A 17,970-nucleotide genomic window follows, 5' to 3' on the forward strand; every position below is an offset into this window, starting at 1 on the left:
GAAATCAAACGATCAGGGGTACCTGGGGAAGCGCAACACGTCTCACATCAATCAATCATGAAGGCGCGAAGAGCAAGGTATCAATTAAATGCGAAAACCATTTCAAATTCCGAACAGAACTAAGCTGAGCTTGGGGGCTACGGGATACCAACATAACATGAAATCTAAGGCCGAGGTATATGTGACACCCACTAAAAGCTCGCCTTTGTTCTGTCCAAACCAAGGCAAACTTAGGGGCTATGATACATACCCTATACCTCGGCCATTGAAACTATCCCCATAACTCGGAACAAAACGCAAAGGTTGGACGCAAAGTTTAAATAGTCAAACCTTGTCAGCGAAACAAACTTACCACGAACGACATTCACTATCCAGCCAAGAATCTCGGACTTATCTCAATAATTGGTAAAATGATCATCTATAAAGCCGAGCATGCAACCTTGGCAGTGGACAGGTTCTGATTTAAGTTTCATGCTAAGTTATACTATCCTTTGGAAAAACTTTTTATTAACTTGAGCGTCGGAGTATCTTTTGCAAGTATTCCCGCCGCAGTGCACAGGTCAGGCCGACATATAGCTCTCCTATAGAAGCCGCATATTGCTCGAAATCGCTACAGCTCAGCGGCTTCCACAGGACGAAACAATAGGCATATGAAAAAGTTTTGAAATTCTTCTTTTCCATCCTCAAGAACAATGTACTTATATCTTTGCCATGCCTCTTATACACAAGAATTAAGAGGCTGCAGTCAGATAATGTAAGAGGGAATTTCAAATTCATCATTTTGTTGAAAGTTTTCTCTTATAAAGGCACTTTTAAAAATGTGATATACTCTTTCAGTGTTAGAAGCACCAGCCATGTCTCAAGATTAGATTTGATGTAAGAAGCTCTCACATTTGATTGAAAACATTGTTCAATAAAACATCAAATATCCATTACTGACATATATGGGTAATGAAAAATTAATTTAATTTAAAAGCATAATTTAGTGTCAAAAGCACTAGTCGGTGTCTCAATCTCAGATTTGATATAAGAAGCTCACATAAAAAAAACAAAAGAAAAAATCAAACAGAAAAAAATAAAGAAGAATTATGTAATTTTTTATTTATTTTTTGGTTGATTCCTTTTGACAATAAAAACAAACTTTTGAAAAAACTACATAACTTTATAAATAAAAACCCAAATTCTGCACGAAAAAAGAAGAAGAATAAGAAAAAAACAACCAAAAAAAAACTGCAACATCAAATCTAGAATCTTAAAAAATTTTGGTGTCAAAATTAAAAAATTTTCTGTGTTACAGATCAAAAATTTCAGTGCTATTTTTCATAAGAAGAAAAAGAAGTGTGGTTTCTCGCACTTGTCCATGAGCGATTTTTATTAGGTTTAGACTAACTTGATTGAACTTAATTCATAAAAATACTTGAATGTATAACAAGACTCCGTAAAAATATGTTGAAATTCAACGGTTAAATTGACAAGATTTAATGATTTATCATGCATAAGAAGTTAGAAGTAACTCAAGAAAACTTACACCGGTATAAACACATCCCTCGTTATTTATTTGTTATTTAATTACATGCAAGCAACTATCACCACCCAGCTTATAATACATGTGCTAAACCTTGAGGGCATTATTTTACATAGTGGCATCTAACATTAGTTACACGCAGATAGTAATATTTGGTTTCTGAAAGGTTACTCGCTATTCCTCCAGACATCCCTGAGCAATTCATATCTGACATTGGATTCAATGCGACAATCCTTCAACTTCCAGTTGGGTTTTACTGATGCTGGAGAGGAGGAACCATTAAATAATATAGAAGATAATGGAGAGCTTAATTCATCGAGTTCATCGTCACTTGTGTATGACTTCCTGATAACGGAAGATTTACTTCTTCTCAGGTAAGATTCGCTTCCAACTTCCGCCGTAATGCTTGCAATGGAAGTTGCAGGGGGAGGTGAATATGCGATTGGAGCTGCAATGCATGGATAGTAGTTGACAGACTCCTTTCCATCTTCGAGATCATCCTGCATCAAATTGAAAACGAATCTATCGATCACAAGCCTTATATTAGCAGCATTAAAAAAGAAAAATAATAGGTGACCAATACATTTTCTTTATTTTTGTCTTACCTTTGAATCAACAATAGACATCTTTCTCTCTTTTTTTACACTAAAAGTGTTGGTCTCCTAGTATTTCCCATTAAAAAATAGTCCCACTTTGTATAATTTTTATTTGTATAAATGCGATCCGGAAAAATTAAGAGTATCCTTGAACTCTAAAAACTAATCTTAAACTCTAAATTTTAAACCTTAAACTCTAAACCCCCTGAGCTCTAACTTTTAAACCCTGAATTTTAAACCATAAATTCTAAATTTTAAACTCTAAATCTAAGTCATTGATATAACATATAATAAATAAAGAGTTAAGATTTGTGTAATTAACAAGAAGTGCAGCACAGGCGGATAGCCATATAAAAGTAATCAAGTTAGGGGGTTGCACGATCGAAATTAAACCCAACGCAGCCTTAACTAGTTGATCCCAAAAATGCTATGTATACACTAAAATCAGTCACCATGTATTTGTGTATAAATACTTGTGTATTTGTGTATTTCAATGTGTACTCTACACTAGTGGCTGATTTTGGCGTAACTTGGTTGAGTTGATCCTAGTATATGTCCGTTATGTTAAACAGTGTCCTAATCATTATGCCTTTTTTTTATACATGCCAGCATTTATCCAACATAACCTTTTTTTATAAGCTAAAATTGTGTCATGCTATAAATCCTATATTGAATCGTGTACCAACGAAAAAAAAGTAACATGAAAGTTCGGTTATCTAACCTGTGAGTCCAGAGCTTCAAAGACAACAGGTGGAATTGGATCGGGGCAAAATTCATCCGGGACAAAATTCTCCAGAATCTTCTTGATAAGTGGTGCACTAAACATGGGACACACCTTCACCAACAAGAATTGTTCTACCATGATTCAGGAGAAGAAACTTATAGAGTAGTTAACAAATGATTCGAGAAAACTGCAAGTTCATTGCCTAACCTCTTTCCTGATGGATTCGTTTAACAGCATATCCTTAGGGAGCATCATGAGGTCACTCAGTGCATTGAGAAGATGGAAGGCCTTGAATGATGTATTTTGACTTCCATCACTGCTGTAATGGTCATCATCATCTTTATCTTCAAGCGCATCATCATCATCGATACCAAATAGATCAGTCAGCCATCTAGACCAGTTTCCAATCTGACAATAAAGATTTAAAAACCACATATCAGTTAAGACATGCATCTTCACTGCCATCATAACAATGAAACTACATGGTCACGTTTGTTATGCTGTTAAGCATTCATCCTATACTGCTATACATAGCCTACTTTTCGAGGCACATCTAAGACAACCACACATCAATAGAACTAAAGGAGTAAGTTGAACATCTATATCTGTAGTTTGCCATTAAATTCATGAGAGGATGACAAAATAATGAAAATATTAAGAGGCGGCCTGAAGCACAAGCCTCCTGACCTCGTAAGATCTGGGGAGGGTGGATGTAGGCACCCTTATCTGCATCTTCAGTGAAGAGAAAGAGGAGAGAAGGGGGGGCATAACAAATGGAGAGATTGTCTTGAGGATTTGAATCCGTAAGCTGGTTATGAGGCAGCAATCTTACCGGTGCACCAAGGCATAACCTCTCGTCTAAATATTAAGTTCATGTTATTGAGAATGTAGACGAACTAAAGAGAAACTATGTTATCTGCACTTGAATGTTATTACTCAATTATCGTATATAATTATATGCAAGAGAAATTATACTACGATTACCCACAAGAAAACATAATGCCTATTGTTTCCAAGAAAAACATGGTGCACCAGCAACCTGCGTTACACAGGATCACACGGAAGGATTGCAAACACGAAGGAGGTTGTTTGAAAGATGCCCAAGATTACTATTTACAGTAGTGCTAATGGCTAGTGACTAACTTCCTAACCCAACTACTCACACTCTCCTTTCTCATCAATCTGTTCTCTGTAGCTCTACAATCCTGTCTCAGCAGCTGCCTCTATTATCTTTGTACAAAAACACATCAATTGTTGGCCACATATCAATTAACGGCAAGAGCAGTATGGAAGCCTTGAACAGGAAGAGAATCACCATAGATGCTAGGAAGTTGACAAAACAACGGTCACAATGAATCATGAACCGGAGAAAAACGGGAGCAAACATGCAGTAGGTGGAAGAACATCCAGGGTCTTAATTATGATAGAGATCCAAATTTCAGGAACTCAGAGAGCAAAAGGATAACCAAAATATCATGTTCTTATAAAAGTTTGTGCGTGCAGTGTAGTAGTCTAGTAGAGAAGTTAAATACTAGAAATATTTACAAGACAACTATATTGGAGACTCACTACTATAAAAATATTGAAATGAAATTAAGCTATTAAGATCCGATAATTTACCGCCGTTTTCAGCTGTGCACCAGCTCCAAAGCTTGATTTACCAGGTGGAATGGGGAGGACCTTAGGATCACCAATGGGATCAGATACAGGATCCGTTGGGATGTCATCAGCAGATTCACGAAGGATGGCATTGAACATTGCAACATCTAATCTTGCCACACACTGCTCCATTATCTAGATCAAGCAATAAAAGTGCATGCTATGGTAATTAGTAGGGACAATAAAACTTTCTAATTCTTTTTTTGACTGCGCTGACAAACTTAGATACAAAATATTGATTAATATAGGTATCTTTTTTTTTTTTTTTTTTCTGGAAAGGGATGGCTTTACACTTGAGCAATTTGCCCAAACCATACTTTTCTCACTCCTTTCTTCTCGAATGAGTGGAGGAACTATGCTACCAAAGATTTTTAAGAATGCGGATAACTTATAAGTCAGTCACCCTGATTCATAAGAATCCATATTGGATATAAATGGTACCCCTTATTGCTTCCATTACCAAAGTAGATCCATTTTCTACCAGGAAGAGGATAGAACAAAACTTAACTGTACAAATATGTTGCGATTCCCCAAAAAAACAAATCTCTTTAATTTCAGACATTAGACTTCACAGAAATGAGTCTGGAGAGAAAAAAGGACCAACATGTTTTGACTGTCATCACATTTTTTACCATTGATTCTCTTAATTTATAGTTCTATTGACAAATGAATATATTTTTTCTTTAACACAATGTCCATTTCAAAGCTCTTTCTCACAATGAAATGGATCCTTTCATGTAAAGATTTCATAAAAATTGATCATGTGTTTATTTTTCCCACTTTTTATAGTATGTAGTGGTTCCCTTGGTCCCATCTTTTTTATCAATGGTAGAATAAAAGAGATCAGATCACATGAATTTTCGCGAGGAAACCATTGCCGTGAAACAATGTACATCAAATAGGTCAAAATACAAAAGGTATTAAGATGGAAAACTCAACCCCTCTAGTGCAAGAGGGGAAGGGTCAAAGAAAGAACTGGATAGACTAACCAATCTAGGAAGAAGAGACAAACAGCCACATTCATGCCCTCCAGCTCGAATGGGACAGATCCTATCACAGGCTTCTCTAAAAGCATTCTTCCAAATGTCAAGTGATAAATCCCCTTGCTCTTGGTCACATGTGGTAGACATTCTTCTAAAGCTTTTCTTTGATGCAGAACTGACATTCCTGCTGATGAACTTCGCATCAACAAGCTGCATATGCGGAGTCAAAGACTGAACAGGACAGAACATAAGATGTTAGATGCCAATGGAAATTTCATATTAATATTGTGCTTGTATGGAAGCTTTATGATTTAAAGAGAAGCAAAAAATTAAACAATTACCTGCCACCATATTGATTCCACAATGCGAGAGAAGATCCAAGCTTCCACCTTTTCTAGTGCTGAGATGAATACATTTGGGTCATCCCAGCTGCCAAAAGCACCAAATGCTGTCTTCTCACTTTTCCTAGCAGATAGACCTTTCCATACCAATGGTTGAGCTATTTTTCCATTCCCCTCTGCTCTCTTCCTTCTCATACTATAACCGGTAGGACTTGATGGCGCCATGTCTCTGGTGGATTGGCTTATAATTATTCTCAACACAATAGAATTAGATAACCAAAATGTCAATCTGTAACAACATGCAAGAAGAGGTGGATCAGTATGCAGTTGTCACAGCTTATGATGAGCTATGATTTTCACATCATGCAGTAAGAATAGGAAGACATTGTTTGGCCAACCTCTAATAGTCAATTGATCCATGTCAGTTAAGAATTTTATGTAGGACATCCAATTAATTTATCATATTGGAAAAGGATCATTACTGAGAGATACGGCTGTTTCAACGTGTAAAATGTTCTTCCGGACTTGCCAAAAGAAAAATTTTATATATATGTTTGGCATAAAAGTTTTTTTTTTTTTTTCTCTTTTATAATTAGGATAATGGGGGTATGAAATAAATTGCTCTAACCATTGTATCAAAAGAAAGAAAAAGAAAGGAAAATTGCAATCTATATCAAATGTACCTTGGGACATCATTTCCACAAGCTTTTGCAACAAGTGCTAAACCTGAAACAGCACTTTTAGCAGCCCCAGACCTTCTTGCTTGAATATTTTCTTTACAAGCATGAAGGTACATCCTGGACAGGCGCCGAGCTGGGGCATGAACCTTACTGATGGAACTGCCATGCTCAGCAACTACTGAATATAAAGCAGCTTCAATGGCAGCAGCCTCTCTTAACTCTCCCTCAAGCATCTTAATCTTGTTTTCCAAATGCTCAACCTTGCTGTCAAAAATGGTAGATCTGGATTCCCTTGGATAAATCTTAGCATCTCTTTTGTCATGGATGTTCCCTCCATTGTTTTGTGCATCTCCTATATGGCTTTCTCTTACTTCAGAAAGATGATTGCTACTGAGTGATCCAATACTCCTAGCTGATTCTGTTGATGACCTCACCGACTTCACGTGCTTTAATCTCTCACTTCTCATAATATTACTGCCTTTCAGATGACTCTCTGACCCACCAAGATAGTATATATCGCTACTTAATGAAACTTGGTCTTTCACACCACGAGCCATTGATTCATTTCCTACATGGTTTTGCATATCCAAATCAGACATTTCATTTCCATTACTATCCTCAACAGAACTACAATAAGATTTAGCACTTCCTTCCCCCTTCATGTGAGATTCGTCAGCTTCACCATGCAGCTCATTCAATTTGTCATCGATTTCTGAACTAATACAGTTTACAGAGCCTGGAGTCATGTCCACAAAGCCATTACTAAGAGATGTAGTGTTCCTTGAATAGATATCAATAGTACTTCCATTACTGTTAGTTTTAACATCTTCAAATTTATTTCTACAATTAGCATCCTCTTCAAAATCCTCCTGATCCAAATTTTCATGATCACTGTTTGTGAACCTGCTCTTGGAATTTTCCACCAAGGATGGGGAGGAGGAATCAACAACTTGCTTTTGAATTGTCACTGGGCTGTGATTACTAGTATTCTCCATAGCTGGTTGACCATTTGCCGGGCTTTCGATATTAGAGGACAGATCTCCGGATGATGCGTTAGATGAACTCTCTAGTTTCTCACATGTATCTTGTTGCAATCTTTCAACCTTTGTTTCTGATGCCAAAGTATGCTCCTTTTCATTACTATCTGTGTTTCGGGTTGCTCCAGGTGCTCCATTCTGCAACTCAGCAGCTATTAATTTATTGCTTGATTATAACTGTTATTTTTCTAAAATACACTAGATATATCAAGAAAGCAGATCGTGTGCATTTGCATGCTGCTAATACTAATAGTAACATGACAATAGGTTTGTTGTTTTCCCGGCATTGATAAATAAGAACAACATTATGTGAAACTTTGAAAGGATCCATACCATGCCAACAAGAAGATGTATGCAAAGAACCTAAAATGTTGTTACAACATTTCCTATTGCAGTTGCTTCTATCTCTCTACATTTCATGGAATAGTGCTAAGGACTGTATACAAAATCTCAAACATAACCATAGATATAGTTAGGCAAAGGACATACTGCTATGAATAAGGGGGAAGATATGGGTACCTCTGCACAATGAGGAGGTATACTCCCACTTGTTTCCGGGGTAGTAGCTGCTACAATAGATGAATGGGAGGAAACATCATCATCAGTAAAGGAAGCACTCTCAGCTTCCTCAGCATATTCTTCATTCATCAATGTAGACACAGAGTCACCACCTTTGTTGTCCTTCGATGCCTCTTTGGGATTGCTTTCCTTGAACGAGGACCTAGTCCGATGCTTTTCGGTAGGCTCGATTTTAACATACAAAAGCGGCTGATCCGTGTTTCTGTAGTTCCTCTTGCAGTTCAATGGAACACTAACACTCAAGGGCTCCTTAAGGACGCCACAATCCGCCAAGTCTATAATGGCAGTTCCTAGCAACTGACCTTTAACAATCTTATCTCTTCGAGGCTCATACAAATTGAACTCCAAGTAATTCTTTTGAAACACATCAGCAACACTATGCTTGGCAGACATGTCCTTCAACAGAGTCACATGAAGCCTAAATGACTCATTAAACTCAATTTTCCCTTCACCTGGGGAAACAGGACTGGTAGACCCTGAAGAGCGCTCGCCGTTCTCCCATTGTATCAACACAGAACGAAGGGACTTGAGAGATTGTGATGGGGGCCATGGCTTAATCTCTTGAATGTGAACAAGGCAATCCATTTGCACGGTGCCACCTCTCCGGTTCTTCCCTTTTGAGCCTAGAACCATGGCTGCCACTCAAACTTCTTACTTTCAATGCAGTTGAATTCGTCGAATCACAAGACCTCTGAATTCAAACAGAATGTGCAAGAAATCATATCGAGACTTGAATTTTAGAAATTATATAGGAGGCTGTTAACTCAAATTAAATTATAAATACTCTGGAATTGGAGAAACAAAACCAGTAAATTTGGCAGTGAAGTCATTGGTGACTTATCTTGGACTTCAAATTGTGAAGTTGACGAAAATGTAAAGAAAAGACTGCTATAACATACTTCAAAGGTTGAAGATTTAAGTGCACTAAAAGCTAATTGGTGCAGTTACCAAGAAAACGCCACCAAAAATGAAAAAGGAACTGCAAAAAAGCTTACTCAATTGAAGCACAGGTGCACAAGATTCTTTACTTCCGAATCAGAAATGAACAGATCAAGCAAGTGCTACAAAGTACTTAGTGGAAAATGGCTACAAATTGAAGCTTCACGAGCATAAAAACATGTAATGCAGACCGTGGAGTCCGGTTACAAGTGACAAAAGAGGGGGTAATGAAGACGTTGACGGAGGAAGAATGCTTGGAACGTAAGGCGAGTGAGTAAGCGTAAATTACAGAGCTTACCGGAAAAAGCGGTGGCAGGTGGGAATGGGATCAGGAAGGTGATAAAGCTAGCTGGAACCGCTGCAAAGGGGACAGCATTTCTCTGTCTGTGTGCCTCAGAAGCTGCAAGTGAATGAAAATTGATAATAGAATTAGAAAGGGAAGAGAATGTGTTTACAATAAAATAATAAAAAAATTGTATATATATATACAACTACAAGAATTAAAATATGAAAAAGGAGAACCATAATATTTTGCTGAAAAAAAGTGGCTCATAAGTCATAATAATGACTCTGATAAGAAATGTTGTTATTGTGTACAATAATGACGTCAGCAGCAATGATTATTAAATTAAAAATATACTTTTAAAAATTTTTAAATAGATTTAAAATGCCAATATTTTAATAATTTTAATTAATATATTATATATATTTTTATAATTAAAATTAATAATTAAAATTTTTTATATTTAATTTTTAGATAATATTATATATATTAAAAATAAATTAAATTATATATATTTATATATAAATAAATTGGTAGATAATGTCTTTGTTGATTTTTTAACACAAAATATCGTTGCAACCCCCTGATAAATTACGAAAAGCGCTCTTAAATCATGAAAGCGACGCATCACCTGAAAATTAAGGCTTTGGTAAGTATTAGTAAATTAGTAAATAAAAAACATATAGCATATATCGATCAAAAGACTAGATTCGCGAAGTGAGAGACCCACGCGAATCAATGGATCGTGACCCTGAAAGACCAAAACAGTACGCGAGATGTGCGCGTGCACTACACGTTATAATGAACCGGTGTGGGATGCGTCGGCGTCAGGCTTGAACAGTTGAACTTGTTCTACAGTCTACACACCGACACCAAAACCAAAGAATACCAAATACCAAACAGGAAAACACCAAGCGGATGCAAATAATGTGCTAAAAACAAGGTATCTGTAATTCCAACAAAATTCCTTTTAGACCCAAATTTTTTTTTTTAGACAAAAAATGAAATTTCTTCTTTTTTTTATCAAAGAGAAAAAAAAAATACTTGCAGTAATAATTAATAAGTGTCATTTCTGTTCATATTGGAAAAAGAAGAGATTTTTAAAGCATAGATCATTCTCTCACTCAGAGTCACACACACTACTATGGCTCTATATTCCACTCTGAATATAATTCAGGGTTGGAACCTTGTGCTGTTTGAAGAGAAGCCGATGAAGGTGGAGAGTAAGTATAGTTATCTTTTTGTGAAGTTGATAGTTAAAAATTATTAGATGATAATTTAATTAAATTTGTCAAATCATTTAACGGCTCTTATTAACTGTACCTGAGTTTTCATCGCCAATAAATCATCCATCCTTACCAAGTCTCAGTTGCGACCCTTGGCAGTGCTCAACATGGATAAATCACCAAAAATACATTTGAATAATTTTGTTGATGATAAAAATATACTCAAATTTTGTTATTGACAAAAATGCTCTCAAATAATTTAAACACGCGACAAAAATGCACAACATTAAACATGTATTCTCAAAAAATTCTTTAGAGATTGAATTTTGATGCGATTTTTCGCAAGCATAATTAGAAAATTGAGATATTGTTATCCTTAAAATTAGATGATTTTTCGCTAAGTATATTTTTTGTGATTTTTTTGTCAACAACTAATAATACTTGAATATATAGTCAGTGAAAAATTACTAATTTTAAGGATAACAATATCTCAATTTTCTAATCTTACTTATAAAAAATACATCAAAATTTAATCTCTAAAGCATATTTTGATAAATATATATTTAATGTTAGATATTTTTGTCGCATTTTTAAATTATTTGAGGGAATTTTTTTAATAAAAAAATTTTGGTATATTTTTTTCGATAATAAAATTATTCAAGTGTATTTTTAGTAGTTTATTCACTCAACACTGATGACCATCCCTCTCGAGTTCTCATCTAATGGGTTGGGCCTGGACCTGCAGCATCCACTTGGGAGGGCTCAGCCCAACTCCAAGAATACACACACCTTGAGGATAAGGTTTCTGTCAACATGGGTGGCATTGAGATGGGCCCAGCCACAATTCCACGAGCCTAAAGTATATATAATGTAACCAATTTGAGTTGATGGAATATTCAGCTCACTTGTCTTAAATGTTGATGGTTGTGAATTCTGTCTTATTTATGTAATAACTCATTATTCAGTAAGGTAGCATTTGTTTTGAGATACTAAGACAGAGACAAAAAGATTAAGATTCAATATCATGTTTGTTGGTTCAGAGATTGGTACTAAAATTTCTATCTTTATCTCTAAAATTTCAGTATTTTAGTACCTCTAAAAAATAGAGTCATAGAGACACAGGAGACTAAAATTTTTAAAAATAGAAACTGAAACTTTAATAATATTTTATACCTAAAACACCCTCATTTTAATTAATTGATTCTAATTTTACCCTTTGTGCAAATTAAATTAGAATTTCATTCTTGTTTTAATTTATGTCTTTTATTTTGTACCAAACAGAATACTGAAATTGATTTCAATCTCTGTCTCTTAGTCTCTGTCTCAGTCTTTCCGTCTCTATCTCTCCACCAAATGCTACCTAACAAACTCTTAAATGAAATTTAGATTTGTAACGGATTAGTCTTTATTTTATAGGACTAAGGGATAAAGTGGACAACCAAAAAGAGTATATATAACGTGCTCACCGACAGAGTGCATGGGAGAAGAAATATCATGAATTCATGATTGTAATGATTGGTGACGATGTTATACTTGTTTCTCATTGGCTACCCTAGATCTAGCAAGTCAAAGCTTATATTATAGTGCGAACACTTCGTTTGAACCTTTTTGAATATACACTTCTACTTCCATTCTTTTAGTCTTTAGCACTGTTCATATCACATTATAAACCAGAGAAATAACATAAATCCTACTACTAGGCACTGGCTTCCTCTGTTCTAAACTTGTAGATGCTAATAACAGTCCCTGCTTTCTCTATCTACAAACATGAACCTATGATGTAGAATCCGATCATTGCTCTGCTTCTGCTGTGGCTTGGACTTGAGCTGCATACTGTAGGTTCCATAGAACATCTTCAAAAGAAGGACGTGATGAGGATTCTGCGGATATGCATTTGCTTGTGATGGATATTGCAATTGATAGTGACTCTTGATTGCAAGTGGTCAACACCGTCGGATCTACAATTCTTCTTCTACCATCATGACTATCAAAGGATGCCTGTGATTCACAACACAAGGTGCTCGTATCCATTAAAAACTTATTAATGAATAAAGAGTAATGCTAGAGAACCAACATTTTTTAATTTAATTTCAGCTAACTTTTTTAAAATTAATTTGTTTATCTTAAATTATAGATCCTAAATTATACCTAAATTGCTAATACTGACTAACTAAAAGTTGATTCCATATACTTTCTCATGAATAAACCTTTCTACTCCCTTAGTTTCGGTAGGAAACCAACAAAAAATCAGTCAAAAATTTTACATCCAGAATTTAAACATTACATATCCGAAAAAAAAAATATTAAAAACTACACATCTATACTTCAAAAGTGTTAATATCAGGGTAATAACACATAGGGGTGGCAACACTACCCGAACCTGCGGGTACCCACCCCGCCCCTACCCGCTCGGGGCGGGTAATTACCCGCCCCTGCACCGGGGCGGGTTCTTGGACGGGGCGGGGCGGGTTTAGGTTAAAACCGCCCCTACCCGTCCCGGTATATAATGATTAATAATATTATATCATGTATAAATTTTTACTTTAATTTATGTTACGTATGTAAATGGTGGTTATATAATTTTTAAAATTTTATTTTATTTGTTGGATTTAATAATTATAGGGGCGGGTAGGGGCGGGGCGGGTTAGGGTTTAACATTTTACTACCCGCGGGTAGGGCGGGGCAGGTTTCATGCGGGTTTTTTGTAAGGCGGGGCGGGGTCGGGTAGAGCAAAAACCCGCCCCGTTGCCACCCCTAATAACACAGGGACAAAATTATGCTTCTACTTGGATGCAAGTGCTTTTATAAGGACAAAATTTAAGGACCAATATGAGAGTTTATTCAAACTTTCTACTTTTAGTTTTCTTAAAGGTGGCCCTAAAGCAAAACTTAAAATGAGTAGTATCAAAGTCAACAATAAATAGGTGTAAAAAATGGGGGATCTTGGCAAATGGCAATTATTGTCAAAGAACTTGTCAGCACCAACAAACAATGATGAATTTTTATACTTTCCGAAGCTTTATTTATAAAGTAATGATATTTCATACAAATAATTTTCCACAAATATGTGCTACATGTGGATGTATATTTACTCACATTCATCCAAAGAAAATTTAAGGCAGAAGTTTCTAAAAGCTTATATCTGACCTTTTCATTAAGAAAAAATGCTTCCCCTTTTCCGCTTGCGACAGGTCCAACAAGTGATTCAAACAGTATGAATCCGAAGTTATAAACATCGTCATCTAATTCTGGATTATCTTCCTTTGCCTGTACAAAACAGAAAGCAGCAGAATCACTCTAGGACCAGTCATCAGTGCAACTAGACTAAGATCGGATGAATAACATGAAAGCAAACCTCAGTCTTTGCAATCTCTTCAGCAATGATGGACATGCCATAGTCACTTAGTTTTGGAATGTCATGCTCATCAAGTAAAATATTGTTCGTCTTTAAATTGTTTCCGAAACAACCAGGTATGACACTAGTATGTAAATGATGGACTGCCTTGGCAACTCCAATCAGAATTGCCAATCTATCAGACCACTTTAATGCCTTCTCTGGTGAAAATTCTGAATGTTTGAATTAAGAAAGATTAGTAGTGGATTGGTGCCTCAAATACCATAAAGCTATAACAGAAAAATCGGTAAGAGAATTATATTTAATGAAGCTAAATGTGATATTAACATATGTAGAGCATCAGGGTGATCAGAGTATAATAGAGAAAATTGAGAATTAAAAAATCCTCTAAGTGGTGAAAATGTTAGCTATACATGTGAGGTACATCCTCTAAAGGCCAATGAGTGTAATTAACAATGAATCAATTCTTAATTAATAACTAACTATCTAACACAATAATACCTCAAATAATATATAAACAACTGAGTTATTAACAACCATAGATAATCCTATGCCAAATAAGGTATGCCTATTAATTTCAAAATATGGAATAAGAACAAAACATAGATTCTCAAATCATCAAAGTAATGTATGATAGTTTTTCATCAGCATGCTTGAATTCCCTAGTCAAAGTATAGTCTTGTCATTTTGATTGAAATTCAAGCAGCAGTGAATAGCAGATTCAAATTAGAGAGACAAGGGAAGCAATGGTGAAAATTTATGCTCACAGCAGCATAAATACTACGATGACATGCTAACTATAGTTACTAGAAAGCTGGTACGAAGACAGGTGCGCAGTTCATTTTTGGTACACAATTTGTTAAATTTTGTCATTAAATTACAAGTGCTTCTTCAAAGAGAATTTGGTATCCACTATCCAGTACAACTTGAACAAGGAATTCAATACATAGTATGAAGGTAAAAAAGAACGTTCTGATAATAACCTGATAGACGGCTGCGATAGTCCCCATTTGGCACATACTCGTATACAAGATAGAGTTTGGGAATACTAGAGTCATCTTGTCCACCACCATCAATGCTGTGACCCAATAGGCTAACCAAGTTTGGATGTTGAAGTTTTGAGAGTAAATCCAACCGAATTTTGAGGTTTTGAATTGAGCATTTCTTCGACAAAGCAACAGATCGTATCACTGTATAGGATCCATTCTCCAGTTTAGCTTTGTAGAGCTGAAAGAAAACCATGCATCATGAAGAACAATCACTTGCATAAAGAACATTTGAAAGCCAGAAACAGTCCAATTACTTTCAAAGAATATTACCTTCCCTATGGAACCTTCGCCAATATAAGTTGACAAGTCAAAATTTTTGGTGACGTCCTTCAACTCTTCAGTTGAAAATTGTCTATAAAACGAAGTCGCTTGCGTCCCTAGCTTCAATGTCTGTGAAATGAATCCTAACAGTAACAGACATGGAAAATAAGAACATTACTATTTAATGTGCATATCCAACAAATCCAATGATAACAGACATGGAAAATAAGAACATTACTATTTAATTTGTCCCTATCAATTCATTGATCTAGGAATTACTATTTAATTTGTCCCTATCAATTCATTGATCTAGGAATATACTAGAAAATGAAAAGTAAACAGATAAAAGGGGACGCCCAATGCAGAAATACTTACTGGCACTGGCAAGGAATTCAGAGGAAACCCCTGTTGTTGAGGAATCTTGGACAACTTTTGGGAACACTTCATTCTCATATGTTTCCCTTAAGTAACCTTGTCTATAAAGTAAAACTCCGGAAGCTAAAATCACAGGAACTACTACAAAAATGATACCAACCACCACAGCAATTTCCCATGCCGAGAACTTCTTCAATCCTGAATTACAATAAGACCCTCTCTGCTGAGGCTGAGAATCAGCAGACAAACAGTTTCCACCGTATCTAACAACTCGTCGATCAGACGTGCCGGCCAAGCAAGAAGGAAGTGCACCATTTAGCTTGTTATTAGAAATATCCACAAACCCAAGTTTATTTCCACACCTTAGTTTGTTGGGGAGGGAACCGCTGAGTGCATTGCTCGCCAAATTCAAGTAACTTATGTTTGGCAAAGAGAACAATGTATTTGGAGGTGTCTTACTAAGATCATTTGACGAAAGATCAAGATGTTGAAGCCGTTCCAGTTCACCAAACTCACTAGGTATCTCACCTGAGAATGAGTTTTTGCTTAGAAGAACTGTAACCACTGTTTTTGGCATCAATGGTAACTTAGAATCCAAATGATTCTCTCTTAAATCCAAGACATGAAGGGAAGTGAGAGCACTTAGATCAGGTAGTTCACCAGATAACTCATTTTGGGACAAGGAAATATCATTAAGGGACTTAATTTTGCATATTGAGGAAGGGAATGAACCAATTAACTGGTTGTTCTTCAAACTCAACACATTAAGATTAGACAATGAGTCAAACCAATTGGGTATGGTGTCATTAAAGTAATTTCCATTAAGTGCTAGTGTATGAAGATTAACCATTGTTGCCATTCTTGAAGGGACAGAACCAAACAAGAAATTTGAGCTTAAGTCCAAAACTTGAAGATTAGATAACCTATGAATCTTATTAGGAAGTGGACCCCAAATCCCTAAGGACACCAAGCTAAGGACCCTTAAGCTTGTTAACCTTGTCAATGTGGTGACAAAAGAATGAACAGAAAACTTTGGGGATAGTGTTAAATTAGAAACTGCAAATCCATTGATGTTGTTTTTGTCTACCCTCACATTAGGTTTGTCCCCAACGATTTTGAGCTCAGTTACTGAATTGCCATCACACTTAATGCTTGTGTGGGAAGATGAAGGAAGGTTACAAAGGTCATTGTCGTAATTTCCCCAAATCTCTAAAGAGGTAGGGTACTCAAGGTACTTCCTTATCTGAAACAAGACTTGGGTTTGAGCTTCTTGAAGCTCATGGCTGATAGAGATGAACGTGAACATGAACAAAGAAAGAGCCACAAAATAGAGGTGAAAATTCCTCATTGAACTTCAAATATTTTCAAATTTCAAAACAATTTCTTCAACCTGAAAACAACACAGTTCCATGCGCGAGACTTTTGAAAGGTATTCAATGGGGGGTGTTAGTGTTATTACACTGCACACATTTAATTTCTCAACAACGGTAATAAAAAGAAAATACCATGAAGAAAAGAGAACATGGACGTTCATTCATCAGTGGTAAAGCAGCACCTAGAGACTAGAGAAGTGAAATAAATGAAAAAAATTATTAGTGACATTGCAGTGCAAGTTCATAGTAAAGATGAAAAAATGAGTCAAAGGTAGATAAATGAATAATGGAGGTAGTAGTTGAAAAATGAAAATGCCATAATAACTGCACACAGCATTTAATACTTCCCTTCCTGATAATAGTGAACAGTGAACTGTGCTCTCTCTCTCTCTCTGTTAATGGGGAGAGTCTGGGACCAGTTATACTGGAGTATAAGAAGAACAAGAAAGAACAAAGGGTTATCTAAAAGAGTAATTCTCGACGACCAACTAATTTTACATCTAAATTCTTTCAAGTGATTTAACTTAAGTGTTTTTTTTTTTTTTTCCTTCTCTTCTTTCTTTTTATTCACTTCGGATGCTACATTTTGTTCTTTTCTTTTTTTTTTATTTACTGTAGTCACCAACAACACCTCTTTATCTTTCTCCTCTTCTTTCTCCTCCTCCTTTTGAAATTTCGCCTCTCCTTTTTTATCATTCTCCTCCATCATTATCATAATCATCATCGTTATCATCATTATAGTTATCATTAAATTCGAATTTATATAATAGACAATTTTATACAATAATTTTGTCTTGAGCTAATTTTTGATTCATTCCAGACACAATGACAATAATAAAAAAAAATAAGAAAGAAAAAAGAGAAGGAGAAGGAGCACAAAAAAAAGAGAAAAAAAACGATAAAATTTCGCAACATAAACTAAAGAACTTGATAAATTTAAATGTAAAATTATTTGAATGTATAGTAAGACTCTTATTTAAAATTT

At 35.6% G+C, this 17,970-nt stretch overlaps 2 protein-coding genes and 1 long non-coding RNA gene across 4 annotated transcripts; 1 reads left to right on the forward strand and 2 right to left on the reverse strand.

Annotated features, from left to right (window-relative positions):
• Positions 1-1,447: 1,447 nt before the first annotated feature.
• On the reverse strand, positions 1,448-9,596 carry LOC112755121 (uncharacterized). 2 transcript variants are annotated; one of them, XM_025803030.3, is made up of 9 exons: positions 9,362-9,596; positions 8,065-8,815; positions 6,512-7,683; positions 5,829-6,117; positions 5,494-5,718; positions 4,466-4,639; positions 3,053-3,253; positions 2,843-2,956; positions 1,448-2,025 (listed from the first exon to the last, which is right to left on the reverse strand). In XM_025803030.3, exons 2-9 carry the CDS (start codon positions 8,755-8,757, stop codon positions 1,693-1,695), a joined length of 3,201 nt encoding a protein of 1,066 aa, XP_025658815.1. In that variant the 5' UTR covers positions 8,758-8,815; positions 9,362-9,596; the 3' UTR covers positions 1,448-1,692. The 2 variants fall into 2 exon arrangements, with proteins under 2 accessions (XP_025658815.1, XP_025658816.1); XM_025803031.3 differs by having other exon boundaries at positions 9,120-9,518.
• A 2,535-nt stretch (positions 9,597-12,131) lies between these two features.
• LOC112755122 (probable inactive leucine-rich repeat receptor-like protein kinase At3g03770) lies at positions 12,132-17,596 on the reverse strand. The gene is made up of 6 exons (XM_025803032.3): positions 15,613-17,596; positions 15,247-15,380; positions 14,911-15,154; positions 13,928-14,139; positions 13,720-13,839; positions 12,132-12,570 (listed from the first exon to the last, which is right to left on the reverse strand). The coding sequence occupies exons 1-6, from the start codon at positions 16,958-16,960 to the stop codon at positions 12,364-12,366; spliced, it is 2,265 nt and encodes a 754-aa protein (XP_025658817.1). The 5' UTR covers positions 16,961-17,596; the 3' UTR covers positions 12,132-12,363.
• LOC140180381 (uncharacterized) lies at positions 12,451-14,242 on the forward strand. The gene is made up of 2 exons (XR_011874573.1): positions 12,451-12,589; positions 13,853-14,242. It is a non-coding gene; the product is annotated as an uncharacterized lncRNA (long non-coding RNA).
• Positions 17,597-17,970: the final 374 nt, after the last annotated feature.

The sequence above is a fragment of the Arachis hypogaea genome, chromosome 16, assembly GCF_003086295.3.
Source record: "Arachis hypogaea cultivar Tifrunner chromosome 16, arahy.Tifrunner.gnm2.J5K5, whole genome shotgun sequence".
Classification (NCBI taxonomy): domain Eukaryota; kingdom Viridiplantae; phylum Streptophyta; class Magnoliopsida; order Fabales; family Fabaceae; genus Arachis; species Arachis hypogaea.

What these genes read in the sequence shown, in the direction of transcription:
- LOC112755121 (XM_025803030.3), bottom strand. Translation starts at nt 8,757, where the DNA reads ATGGTTCTAGGCTCAAAAGGGAAGAACCGGAGAGGTGGCACCGTGCAA. An exon ending in TACCTCCTCATTGTGCAGAG is followed by an intron (nt 7,684 to 8,064) that starts GTACCCATATCT and finishes GCTGAGTTGCAG; the next exon opens with AATGGAGCACCTGGAGCAAC. An exon ending in TGTGGAAATGATGTCCCAAG is followed by an intron (nt 6,118 to 6,511) that starts GTACATTTGATA and finishes ATGTTGTTACAG; the next exon opens with ATTGACATTTTGGTTATCTA.
- LOC112755122 (XM_025803032.3), bottom strand. Translation starts at nt 16,960, where the DNA reads ATGAGGAATTTTCACCTCTATTTTGTGGCTCTTTCTTTGTTCATGTTC. An exon ending in GCGAAGGTTCCATAGGGAAG is followed by an intron (nt 15,155 to 15,246) that starts GTAATATTCTTT and finishes GTTTTCTTTCAG; the next exon opens with CTCTACAAAGCTAAACTGGA. An exon ending in CATTTTTTCTTAATGAAAAG is followed by an intron (nt 12,571 to 13,719) that starts GTCAGATATAAG and finishes TGTGAATCACAG; the next exon opens with GCATCCTTTGATAGTCATGA.